This window comes from Metarhizium acridum, assembly GCF_019434415.1.
Source record: "Metarhizium acridum strain ARSEF 324 chromosome Unknown scaffold_395, whole genome shotgun sequence".
Lineage (NCBI taxonomy): Eukaryota > Fungi > Ascomycota > Sordariomycetes > Hypocreales > Clavicipitaceae > Metarhizium > Metarhizium acridum.
In genome coordinates, this window is record NW_027094033.1 from 83,943 (window position 1) to 97,890 (window position 13,948).

At 25.3% G+C, this 13,948-nt stretch overlaps 4 protein-coding genes across 4 annotated transcripts; 1 reads left to right on the forward strand and 3 right to left on the reverse strand.

Annotated features, from left to right (window-relative positions):
• Positions 1 to 343: 343 nt before the first annotated feature.
• Positions 344 to 1,411, forward strand: CCC1_5 (Protein ccc1; the record flags this gene model as incomplete). Its single annotated transcript, XM_007816832.2, has 4 exons — positions 344 to 537; positions 618 to 885; positions 955 to 1,045; positions 1,164 to 1,411. 4 exons carry the CDS (start codon positions 344 to 346, stop codon positions 1,409 to 1,411), a joined length of 801 nt encoding a protein of 266 aa, XP_007815023.2.
• A 598-nt stretch (positions 1,412 to 2,009) lies between these two features.
• On the reverse strand, positions 2,010 to 2,432 carry SAM2_5 (methionine adenosyltransferase sam2; the record flags this gene model as incomplete). Its single annotated transcript, XM_066120997.1, has 2 exons — positions 2,010 to 2,294; positions 2,348 to 2,432. Coding segments are annotated over 2 exons (370 nt in total), but the record flags the coding sequence as incomplete, so codon positions are not given.
• Positions 2,433 to 2,715: 283 nt separating this feature from the next.
• SAM2_6 (methionine adenosyltransferase sam2) lies at positions 2,716 to 2,910 on the reverse strand (the record flags this gene model as incomplete). Its single annotated transcript, XM_066120998.1, has 1 exon — positions 2,716 to 2,910. A coding segment is annotated over one exon (195 nt), but the record flags the coding sequence as incomplete, so codon positions are not given.
• A 117-nt stretch (positions 2,911 to 3,027) lies between these two features.
• J3458_016628 (uncharacterized protein) lies at positions 3,028 to 3,564 on the reverse strand (the record flags this gene model as incomplete). The annotated part of the gene is made up of 2 exons (XM_066120999.1): positions 3,028 to 3,276; positions 3,334 to 3,564. The coding sequence occupies 2 exons, from the start codon at positions 3,562 to 3,564 to the stop codon at positions 3,247 to 3,249; spliced, it is 261 nt and encodes an 86-aa protein (XP_065974016.1). The 3' UTR covers positions 3,028 to 3,246.
• Positions 3,565 to 13,948: the final 10,384 nt, after the last annotated feature.

Consider the following 13,948-nt stretch of genomic DNA (forward strand, 5'->3'; position numbering starts at 1 on the left):
CACGGACGCAACATGGTCAAATATCTATCCTATGTTTCGGATCTATCGATGTCTAAAAGACCCCAGTTCCCGTTTGATGATTTAGCTTTTGACTAACGGCTAGACCATATCGTGCATTGGCGTCAAAATTCGCCCATCTAGTAAGGAAATGGTCGAGGTCGTACGATTTGCCACGGGCGGCGCTGGCGGCGCTGGCACCAACCACCAAATCGCCCTAGACAGGGCTGATGAGTCTCAGGGGGTGTCTTTCTGGTCTGGTACTTTAATATGGAGCGCTAGACAGAAATCACGGCTGTGGTGAACTGGTGCTTACACGCTCGACTATCATCGCAGGGTTCAGCAAATGTCTACTGCCGACTATGTCCATCAAAGCTCGACCAATACAACCAGCGCTCTCTCAAACCGGCCTTCCGCTAACAACTCAACCACTACTCTGATCGAACGACACAAAATCAGCAGTGGATATATGCGCGATGCAATCATCGGCCTTGCAGATGGCCTCACTGTACCATTTGCCCTGACGGCTGGACTGTCTTCGTACGTCCACCTTGCAGCAACCACGGGCGCACTATCCCAACTTGTGGCTCGCGACTGACGCTTTACCAAATTTCAAACAGAATCGGCTCCTCAAAGCTGGTTATTATCGGGGGTCTTGCTGAACTATTTGCTGGCTCTATCAGCATGGGGCTCGGAGCGTACTTGGCCACCTCGACGGAGAGAAAGCATTATGAGATCGAGCTTGACCGCGAACGTCGCCAGGTTACCATGTCGGCCGATCAAGAAGAAGAGATTATGGTAAAGATATTTGAGGGCTACGGTATTGGTAGAGATGAGCTCCGACCGCTGGCGCGGCGACTGAGAAGTGACGCAGATGCATGGATTCAGGTTTCATGTCCCCTCCCCAGAACCGACCCTCGTTATCAAGATTCTAACGAGACCTATATATTATGCTAGTTTATGATGGATTTTGAGCTTCGACTGGAACGACCAGGACAATTAAAGCCGTGGCTATCCGCGATGGTCATGGGCCTTGCCTATTTTCTCGGTGAGTGTTGGCCATCCACATGGGCGCAGTGCAAGAAAAACGGTCCGAGACTACTTCTACTGCCCTACATCTAATAGCATGTATTCCTGACCGTTCGATTTTCGCTATTCCTAATTAGGAGGCCTTATTCCGATGATTCCGTACTTCGCCCTCGCGGTCAAGGCCGCGCTCTTCGTCTCCATTGGGGTTACTGCTGCTATGCTCACTCTATTCGGGTTTTTCAAGGCTACGAGCATGGGGCTGGCTCGCCGTGCAGCCGCTTTCAGTTCTGCCGAGACATTGTTGATTGGGGGTTTGGCGGCTGCGGCGAGTTACGGTATTGTCAAAGGCGTCAATTCTGCTATCCAAGTTCACCCTGGAGTCTGAGAATACGAATCTTGTTAAAAATTGAAAAAGTTGAACGTCTTCAGATCATGAAGTAGCAGTATCTACTAACAATTGGTCAAAACTTGTTGTAATATGCAGACACGACTTGAATCGTTGCCAGTATGTATTTGTTAGTTGTAGTGCACGGAATACTGATTGGACAACGTCGCATGTATGGCACGATTATTTGGACAGTTTTGGACAGAATGATAAACTCTTCATTTCCTACAAAAAGGTTGAATTTATGTGAAAAGCCAATACATGCTGCAAGTAGCAGCACGACTCCTAGCCTTGAATAAGCGACTCGATCTTGACACACGCCCATAAGCCAGCGCGATCTGTTGAAGAGCATTGATGTCTTATGCAGTCAGTATGTGGCCCAGCCCCTGGATGTGTGTTAGAAACTTTAGGCCTCTCCAGTACAAGTTAGAACTTGGGCTTCTTCGTCTCCTCCCAACTAAAAGATTGATTGGTGCCAAAGTGACCGTTCTTGGCCGTTCGGAGGTAGATAGGCCGGTCTAGGTTTAACTCGCGGCCAACGGCACCAGGGCGTAGGTTAAAGTTGCTGCCGATCATCTGAATAAGCTTGTCGGAACTCTTAGTAGAGGTGCCATAGGTATCGATAAATAATAGATAAAGCAATACCAATAGCGTAACAGAGCTGGATAAGAATACAGCGGGCAAGGCCAGAGTGAATCAAGGACTTGGCAGTCCAGCGACTGGCGTAAGCAGCAAAGCGGTCGACCTTGGAAAAGTCCTTGCCAGAGAATACACCACCACCGTGGGCTCCCCAACCACCGTAGGTATCAGCGATAATTTTACGACCAGTCAGACCAATGTCACCTCTGAGGCCTCCAATAATAAAGAGACAAGATGGCTGAGTCTAGAGCAGCTTCTTAGCCTTGTAAGTACGGATCGTTTTTCGTAAATACTTACACAGTAGATGGTGTTATCATCGAGGTATTTTGCGGGGATAGTCTGTTTAACAATCGTCTCCAGAATCTCATCTCCTTGCGAAATTCTTTGGTCGTAATATCAGAAGAATGCTGAGCGGAAATGACTACTGTATAAACACGAATAGGAATCATTATTATCATACTCATACTCCATAATAACCTGAGTCTTGGTGACAGGACGGAGCAAAAGAAGAGATCTGTTACGACGAGCAACGGATAATACAGCGTTTAGTTTATTCGCAAGCTGGAGACTAAGGGGAAAAGCTCAGGGGTCTTATCCGTGGCATAACCAAACGCAATACCATGGTCGCGGGCACCAAGCTTCTCAAGTTCATCGGGGGTGCGGACCCTGGCTAATATTGGGGGACTGCTGCTCGATAGCGGTGAGCACGTCAACTATCTTATAGCCGAAGCCCATCTTAGAGTTATCGCTAGTATCCTTAATCGTAACACGAACAATCTTGTGGTAGTCAAGCTCAGCCGCAGTGGTGATTTCACCACACACCATAACAATATCAGTCTTTACAGCTACCTCGGAGGCAACTTTAGAAAGGATGTACTCAGCCAAGCAGGCATCGAGAATGGCGTCAGAGACCTGATCGGCAATTTTATCAGGGTGGCCCTCACAGACGGACTCGGAATGTTGCACATGTTAGTTGTGATTAGATCAATTGCGTGAGAATATATCGTCGCTGGGTTTCTGAGCTAGATTATTACAGTGAAACAGGAAAGTACCCTGGAGAAAAGAACAGTTAGTGCCGTCCACGCCAGGCACCTTATTTTTGTTTTCGTTATTGGTCCTTTTTTTTTTTCGTGTGTGTGTTTTTGAAACAATAGGACCGGAACGATGGCAAGGCGTTTGACCTCCCGAAGCACAGGTCACCGGGCTGCGATGAGAAAAATCAATAGCTATCGAAATCCTGATTAGACTAATCGCCCATCCACACACGTCGGAATATCTCATACCGTTACTGGGTCACTGGACCTTGCACCACCGGTGTGGTTGAGGAGTTCTCGAGGACCTGTTATGTCGCTCGGACATGGCTCTAGCGCCGCCCAATGATACATTTCAACTAGTGAAGTGGCGTAGAAAGGTCGATACATGGATGTGAGCCACCAAATTACGGAGGGTGTTGGGGAAGAGTGAAAAGTCCTGGGCAGGACGGATAGTGGCGTGACGTTAGAACAAGTCCACATCGTGGCGTTTATTATGCGTCGTGAGAGTAGTGAAACGGATTGGACTATAGGATGAGAAATACACAATTACGCTCTATCCTAATGCGGAAATATGTCTATAAAGTGACCCTGCACGTGAATCTCTCAAATGCTAGTTGCTCGTATAACTTAACTGTTAGGACTAGGTTACAAGCAGAGTAACTATAAAGATATTTAAAGATGCCTTACGGTATATTAACTATTATTTAAGGTTATATAAGCTATAATATTGGTCTTTAAACCTTTTATTATTTAATATTATAAAAATATTACCTAAACCTTCTATAAAGTTCCCTTTAAATACTTTATTATACTCTTATAATTAAGGTATAATTAAAGCTTAATTATATTAGATTATATTACTTTTATTAGATCTTAAGTAACTTATATTTTACTCTCTTATAATTAATTTTTAATAGAATTTCTCTTTCTTAATTATAATTAACTTATAATAAGCTTATTACTTACTTAATTTATTAATAAAATAATAGATAAAAATAGCTTTATTAAAGAGTATAAAGTTATTATTAATTATTAGTCTTTTAATTATAAATTATAAAGGCTTTTATTTAATTTAAATTTACTTTTTCTTTTTTCTTCTTTTTCTTTTAGCTTAAAACTTTTTATAAGTTAATAAAGTAACTGCCTTTATAGCGTAGTAGTTAAACGCTATAAAGCCCTATCTTAGTCTAGTAAGAAGCTAGTTTAAACCTAGCTAAAGGGACTTAAATTTTTTAGCTTAATTACCCGAAAATTTAATTAACCTATAATTCTAATCACGTGATTTTAAAGGTAAAATTAAGCTAAGCTTACCTAAAAAATTTACTAATAAGCTTAAAGCTTTACGGTAAGGGAAAATTAAGCTAACACGTATTATAACTATAATATAATATACCTAGAGTATTAATAAGAAAACTATATTTTCAATTTTTAAAAAAGTTTAAATAATTAATAATAAATCTAATAAAATACTTAAATTATAATAATAAATACATTAATTAGCTAATATTATAACTAATTAGCTTATATAAAAAGTGGGTCTTACTAGCTTATTATAAGCTTAAAAACTAGATTATATAATTTTCTAAAAACACACTATATTATACTATACTATAAAAACTATATTTTATAGTTTCTTAAGTTTTAAGCTTATAAGAGTATATGAGAGCCCATTTTTCTAAATTAGCTAATAGTATAAAATTAATACTATTTATTCGTAGAACTTATAATTCTATAAATATTTTATTAGATTTAATATAATTTTTTATATTTAAAACTATAAAAACTATAAAACTATAAAACTATACTATAGTTAATACTCTAAATATACCGTAGAAAAATTAAGATAATAGGTTAAGAATAAGCCAAAGAGAATAATTAATACCTATAACTTATACGAGAATAAATACGCCTTATATTATAACGTGTAAAGCATTAATAAAAAACTATACTATATATAGTTTTTTAGTGTAGTTTATAATATTATATAGTTTTTATCGTTTTAATATAATTAAACTATACTATAATTATATTTATAGTATAATATATAATTATAAGCGGAAATTTTAATTATAAATATAACGTTAATTATAAGACTTATAAGGCTATAATTAATATACTTAAATAGAGTTAATTTAACTCTTTATAATATATTAGCTTTTATATATATAACTTATAAATTAAGCGAGTTATAATAGGTTAAATCTTAGCTAAAAAAATTAAGATTTACTTTTTTAAAATAAGAGTTTAAAGCTTAATAACTTACTTATTAATAGCGTTAAAAGATTAATTTTAAAAGATTTAAAATTACGTGATTTATAGCTTTATTTTAATATATAATATACTTATATAAGCTTTTTTTTAGTAAAACTTTTTTTTATAATAAAATTTAAAAATAAAAAAGTTAAGTAAGAAATATAAAATTTATTATAATATAAGAAATAATATGTATAAAAAGAGAGTATAAAATATTATTTTATATAAAAAGTTTTAAGGTATTTAAATATATTATTTATAACTTTATTATATTTCTTATAACTTATAATTATATTATTAATATAAGAGAATAAGTATACGCTTAAGTCTTTAATTTAATAAGTTTTACCTTTATAATTAATTTTATAAGGTCTTTTATTAATATTTTATTAAGTCTTTTAATTAATCTTATATAAGCTTATATTATATAATTAAATTAGTTAAGTTATTTAATTACTTATTTACACTTATAATAAGCTATAGCTTATAATACGTGTAATTAAAATTACTAGTATTTTAAAAGTATTTAATTACTTTATTTAAATTAATTTATTACTTATTTAAGAACCTTATTATTCTTAATAAGTAAGTTATAAGAATTAAAAAGTAACTAGATTATAATACTACGTATAAAGTTATAGGTGTGTATATATATTACGTTTAAGCTAATAAAATACGTTTAATATTTATAAAGTTATATTAACTTAAAGTTTAAAAATATAAATACTTCTTATAGTATATATATATATATTTTAGGTGAAAAAACGCTTTAACGTAATATAATAAAAAGCTCTTTATATATTATAATTACACTAATATATTCTACTATTCTATAATAGTTATATTTTATCTAATAAATTTTTCACTAGTTTTTATACGAATATACACGTTTTAAAGATAAGTTAAGTATTAAAAAAATGCTTGAAATTTAAGGTTTTTATAATATCTTTTATTATATTTAAACTTTATATATTAATTATATTATCTCTCTTTAAAGTTTAAAATTCTCTTTTTTTATACTAATACTTTAATACTTATAACTTAATTAATATCTTACTTTTAATAAAACTTTTTTTTTATTAAATAACTTTACTTTTAAGGTATATAATAATTACTTTTTTTACCTAAAAACCTATTTTATTTATTATTAAAAATAGCTAAAAATCCCTTTAATTTTAAACCTAATTTATCTACGAATAATAACTCTATTATAAGTCTTTTAACGCTAAATTAATATTAAAATAACCCTAAAAATAATAAGAGCTATTAACTTTATTTAAAATTATATATCTTTTAATATAATCTCTTTAATTTTTAATTATTAAAGATTAATTTTAATAAAGAAAGATTAATTTATTATTTTTACACTTAATAAAACTATTTATTTACTTTTTATAGTAAAGTAAAGCGTTTTTAATCTTTTAATAATATTATATATTATAAAAAAAAAATATTCTTTTATTATAACCTTAAAAAACAAAGAAAATTCTAAATTAACGTGTAAGTTATTATTACGAACGACACTATATAAGACACGGGACAGGACTATATTAGCTAGGATAAGTATAGCCTATAGGTATAAGAAGAAGGTAAGGGTACGTAACTAGTTACGTGACCTAAGAGGCGATTAAAGAGGTTAATATTTAAATATATTAATTAAAGAGAATTAAACTAACTAAACCTTAAGTTAATTAATTAAGGTTTAAAGGGATTAATAATTAAGCTAATTAATCTAGAACTATAATAAAGAGATAAACGAGTACTTAAGAAGAAGGTATTTCTATAATTAAATAGTTTAAATCTCTATTAATTAATTTAAGTAATAGTTTTACTATTAAGAGTTATACTCTTAATAGCTTTATTATAATACTACTTAAAAAGCTACTTTATAGTATTTAACTTAACTTACTTTCTAAGAAATAAACCTATTATACCTTAAAACCTAAGCTATTATTACATTTTAATTAATTCTATTTAATAAGTTACCTTAAAACTTTAAGTAGTAATAACTTCTAAGATATTTACTTTAAGCGAAAAGACTATTAACTTTAAGAAGATAATAAAGTACTTTTATAATAAGATTATTAAGTTTAAGAAGTAGAATTAATAGCTTTTTAATTAATAGAATAATCTCTACGAAAAACTTAAGGTATAAGAAGAGAAACTTATAGTAGTTTAAAATCTTACACTTATATTCTCTATTAATAATAATAATAATATGTTAAAATTCTTTAAGCTTAAATTATATAATAATTATAAGGGTAATATAAGAAACTTTCTTATATAAGCTTAAGCTTACCTATAAGTTAACGAAAAAATCTATATAATACTTAAGTTATAGATTCTTTATATTAATAATCTCTTAATTAGAAAGGTAATAGAATAATAAAAGCTAACCCTTTACGTATATCTTAAATATAGCGCTAAAGCTAAAGTAAAAGTTATTTATATCTTCTTTAATTATAAAACCTTTAAAGAATAACTTCTTATTATATTTAAAAACCCTAATAAGTATAAAGAAGCTATATAATAGCTTACTTAACTTAAGTAAACTAGATTTATAGCTTATTATACTAGAGAGTTTAAACGTATTATAATAAAACTTAATTAAAATACTAAACCTAAAATAAAAGTTTTCTATTAAGAACTTAAAGAAAAAGTAAAGAATAATATTTATTAAGAAGATTATTTTAAGTTATTTAATAACTTTATTAAAATAATTATTAAGGTAAATAACCGTTTATATAAGTAACGTTATAAAAAAAGTTATAAGAAATTTAAGTTATATACTAGGTTTAATAAACCTAATAATAGTAAGCTACGTTAAATATTAATAGTATACGAGTACTATGCTAGACTTATAAAACTTAACGTTATAAATAAGAAAAGGGAAAAGACTTATTATAATTATAGTAAGACTAAATACTTTATAAATAAATATAAAGCCTTAAAGAAGCTATAAAAGTTAATTTTTAAAGGTAAAAAGCTTTATACTATAAACTAAGAAGACTTACCTACGTGAAATCTTAGTATAATAAGTAATTAAGAAAGCTTTATATTAATAAATAATATGAATTTAAATAAAGATTAGGAATTTAAAACCTAATTAATACCTAATAACTTTTAAGAATATTAAACGCTTTTATTAAAAGGTAAACCTTTATTAGAACTAATTTAAAAAGAAGAGAATTATATAATTAAGAAAGATAAACTTAAAATTAAATATAAACTCCTTAATTAAACCTTCTATTATAATAATAATTATTATACGTACCTTAATAATAAGTAAGGTAATAAATAGTTTTTATAAGAATAAAAGAGAAGAAGAATAACCCTTATAATATAACTAAAATTATAATAAACTAATTCTAAGATATTAAATGAAAAATTATATTATACTAAAAATAACGTATATATTACCTAAATTATAACCTTATAATATAAGAATAAAGAGAACTATATAATTACAAGTAACTTACTTAGCTTAAGTTTAATTAATATAAATAGTAAATTAAGCGATTATTAAGAAAGCTTTAATAATATATTAAAAGATAACTATTAATAATAGCGCTTAAAATAATATACTAAAGAATAATATAAGAATAGAATTAATAAATTAAGAAATAATAGCTATTATTATAATTAAGACTAATTTCTTAACGAAGATTTAATAGGTCTTTATATACTATAAATATTAGTAGTATAGTATACCTTATAATTAATATAATTATAATAAAACGAAAGATTTAAGTAATAATTAATAATAGAGTATAAGGAAATTTTATCTTATTAAATCTTATTAATAAATTATAATTACCTTAAACACCTAAAAATAAGCCCTATTAACTTATAACTATAAAAGAAACTATAGTAAAGTATAGCTAAAAAGTAATTAATATAAAAGTAACGTAACTTCTTGTTAATATATAAGGTATAAAACACTAGGTTATATTAAATATTATAATAATCTTAAAATATAATATTATATTAAGAATACCTTAATTATAAGCGAGTAATTTATAAGTTAATTAAAGAACCAGTTAACTTTAATAAAATTTACTAAAATATAATTATAAAGCTAAGAGTAGCTTATAAAGAGCACCTTATTTAAACTATAATAGGCCTTTAGAAATATATGTAATTACTAGAGAGTTAAAAGCTAAGATAATAGAGATTTTTAAGAAATACTTAAAGTATAATAAGCTATTTAATAGAGAGCTAAAAATAGGACTATTAAAGTATTTATACTAGGATTATAAGATTAAACTTTAACCTAGTATTAAATTAACGTTTAATAAGATTTATTCTTAGAACTTTAAGTAAGATAAGGCGCTTAAAAAGTATTTAAAGAATATATTATAAAAGGGATATATAAGACTATTAAAGTCTTTAATAGAATACCTAATTTTATAGGTATTAAAGAAGAATAAAAAACTATAACTATATATTAATTATTAATACTTAAATAAGATTATAATTAAGAATTAATACCTATTACCGCTTATAACGAAAATTAAAGATAAAGTTAAAAAAGCTAAATAGTTTACTATACTTAACTTAAAAGAAGCCTATAACCTTATATAAATAAAAGAAGGCTATAAGTAAATAATAGTATTTTAAACTAGTAAAAAACACTATAAATATCTAGTAATACCTTTTAAGCTTATTAACGTACTAATAACCTTTTAAAGAATAATTAATATAATCTTATAAAAACAACTAAGAGTATTTATAATTATATACCTTAATAATATTCTTATTAATTTAAATACCCTTAAGAAATATAAATAATATATATATAAGATACTATAAACTTTATAGAATAATAAACTCTTAATTAAAGCCTTAAAATACTAGTTCTATTAGAATATTATATACTTTTTAAGGTATATACTTATATATAAAGAAATATAAATAAGCTTAAATAAGATTAAAATTATTAAGAAATAGCTTATATTAAAGAATTTAAAGAAAGTTAAAGAATTTATAGTATTTATAAACTTTTATTATAAATTCTTAAGTAAATATAAAGATATCTTATAATCTCTTATAAACCTAATAAAAAAAGAAGTTAGCTTTTAATAGAATAAATTAAAAGCTATAATATTCTAAAAGATAAAAGATTTAATTACGTTAAAACTTATATTAAAAGCATTTAATTAAAATAAACCTTATAAGCTTAAAATAAACGCCTTAAACTTTATATTAAGCGAATAGCTTAAATAATAAGATAATTAAGAAAGATTATACTTAATTATATTCTTCTTAAAGAAACTTTATAAACTTAAACTTAATTATAAAATTTATAATAAAGAACTTATAGCTATTATTAAGTGCTTTAAAGAATAAAGATATTATCTTATAGAAGTAAAGTATTAAATTAAGGTTTATATTAATTATAAGAATCTTATATTATTTTTAATTATAAAGAATTTAAATAAATAATAGATTAAATAGTATAAAACCCTTATAAATTATAACTTTAAGATTATATACTATAAAAAATCTAAAAATAAAAGGGCTAATATACTTAGTTAAAGAGAGAATTTAAAATTAAATAAGTAAGTAAGTAATATACCCTTATTACACGCTATTAAGAATAAAAACCTTATACTAGGCATTTAAGAAATTAATATAACCTAATAAGTTAAGTTAAATAAAATATAAATATAATAAATTACATTATATATTAAGAATAATAGTTACTTAAATAATTAAAAAACGAAAACGCATTTATTTAAGAAAGGTAAGACCTTCTTATATAATAAATAATAGTATTTTTCTAATATACTTTAAGAATAGCTTATTAAGAAAATATACGAGCACTTATTATATAAATATTAGGGTATAGGGAAAATAATTAATAGGCTAAAAAGATTATATAACTTCTTAAAAAGCAGAAAAATAATATAAGAAGTTATTAAGAAATATAACACGTGTAATAAAGTAAAATTAGCATAACACGCACTATATAAAGAATTATAACTAATATTACTACTTAAAAGAGTATAATAAACTATTATAATAGACTTTATTATTAAACTATTAAAGTTAAAAGAACCTATAATAAAAGTAGCTTATAATAGTATTTTAATTATTATAAATAAACTTATAAAATACGCCTATTATATTCTATATAAGAAATTAAGTAATATTAAGAACTTAACGTATATATTCTTTAAAATAGTTATTATATAATATAAATTACTAATAAAGCTTATATTAAATTATAATAAATTATTTACCTTAAACTTTTAAAAATACCTTATAAAAACTATAAAGATTAAATAAAGCTTATTAATAGTATTTTACCTATAATTAAATAAGTAAATAAAAATCTTAAACTAAATACTTAAATAATATCTACGAAGCTATATTAACTATTAATAGAATAATTAAGTAAAATAGCTATTACTAGTATAATAGGCTTATAATAGCTTTAAGATTAATAATATAAAAATGTTATTATTTAAGGTAAATTACGGATTTAACCCTATTATTAAGATACATGTTATATAAAATATAAACGCGCTAGTAGCTATAACGTATATAATAATTATAATAAAAATATAAAAACACTTATAATAGAAATAAATATTTTTATAAAATTAAATAAAATACTATATAAATAAAAAGAGATTACTAGTACTAATTTTAAAGAAGAGATATAAAGTATACCTTATTTATAAAAATATTAAAACTAAGTAACCTAATAATAAACTTAATTAAAAGAAGATTAAACTATTTCTTATTAAACGAAAAATCTTAAATATTAATTATAAACTATTATTATTAAATAAAATAAGAATCTACCCTATATTTTATATATTATTACTAGAGAAAGCATTAAATAAATCTATAATTACTATAAATATTATAATAAAAGATACTAATAAATATAAAGTTAAACGAATACTTAAAGTATAAGAAGATATAAAAAATCGTTATTACCTTATTAAATAAAAAGAATATGTAAACTTTAAAAACACTTGGAAAATTAGCTAAAAATCCTATAAATTACTTAATATTACTTAAATAGTTTTATTTTTAAGAAACGCATTTTAATTAATTTTTTAAGTATTATTTAATAACTTAATATTAAATTTAATATTTACGAAATAAACTAAAATAGAATTTAAATTCTTAGAAGAAGTAAGAAGAACCTTTATAATCTTTTAAAGTTATTTTACTTTCTTACGTTTTACACGTTTTAACTCTTTAACGTTATTAATACTACGTGTAATTACATGTATTATTTTCTTAAACTATAATTTCTTTTATTTTTATAAATGTAAGACCTTTTAATTCTTAGTTAAGGTACGCTTTTTAGCTTTTTTAAGCTTTTTCTTAAGCTTATAATATTAATTTATAATACTATAAAGCTATTAAGGGGTTACCTTTATAATATTATAATTCCCTTACTTATTTATTATATACTTTATATAATAATTAAAATTAAAAATAAAGGCTTTATATTAAAAAAATTCTATATAAGCGTAATAAGCGTAAGCCTTTATAAGGGATAAAAACGAATTATTAATTATTATAAAAAGAAGGTTATTTTAGTAAAGAGAAGAAGTAAATAAAGCTTTAAACCGCTATTTTAAGATATAATTAATTAATATAATAGTATATAATAATAAAAGAAAGAAAACGTATAATACTTAAGCTAGCTTATTTTAATAGCCTTAAGAATAAGACTAATAAAGAAGAGGTATAATATTATAAATAATACTATATAAGATATAAGATGGGATTATATTAGCTAAAATAGGTATAACTTATAGGTATAAGAAGAAGATAAGAGCACGTAACTAGCTACGTAACCTAAGAGGCAATTAAAGAGATTAATATTTAAATATATTAACTAAAAAGAATTAAATTAATTAAACCTTAAGCTAATTAATTAAGGTTTAAAGGGATTAATAATTAAGCTAATTAATCTAAAATTATAATAAAGAGATAAATAAGTACTTAAGAAAAAGGTATTCCTATAATTAAATAGTTTAAATCTCTATTAATTAATTTAAGTAATAGTTTTACTATTAAGAGTTATACTCTTAATAGCCTTATTATAATACTACTTAAAAAGCTACTCTATAGCATTTAAGCTAACTTACTTTCTAAGAAATAAACCTACTATGCCTTAGAACCTAAGCTACTATTATAGTTATTATCTTTAAACTATTCTTTTAATATATTAATATAATATTATAAGACTTTAAAGATATTAATTATTAATTTATTAATATATAATACCTATTATTACGTAATTACCTTTATTATTCGAAATATTAGCTTAATTTAGTATATCTAGTAGTAAAAGAGGTAATAAAAAACCTAAAAATAATACTATTATTAGTAAATTTTTTAAGGATATTACTCTTATACTAGCTATTAAGTTTATACTTTAAAATAACCTATCTTTTACTACTATTACTAGTAAAAGCTTTAAAAAGCTAATGAGCTATTATAATAAGTAAGTTTATAATATTATATTATATATTTAATAATATAATATTATATTAATAATATTAACTTATTTTAGTTAAGATATAAGCTTTTTCTACTATTAAAATATACTTTCTTATATAAATATTTTATATTTAAA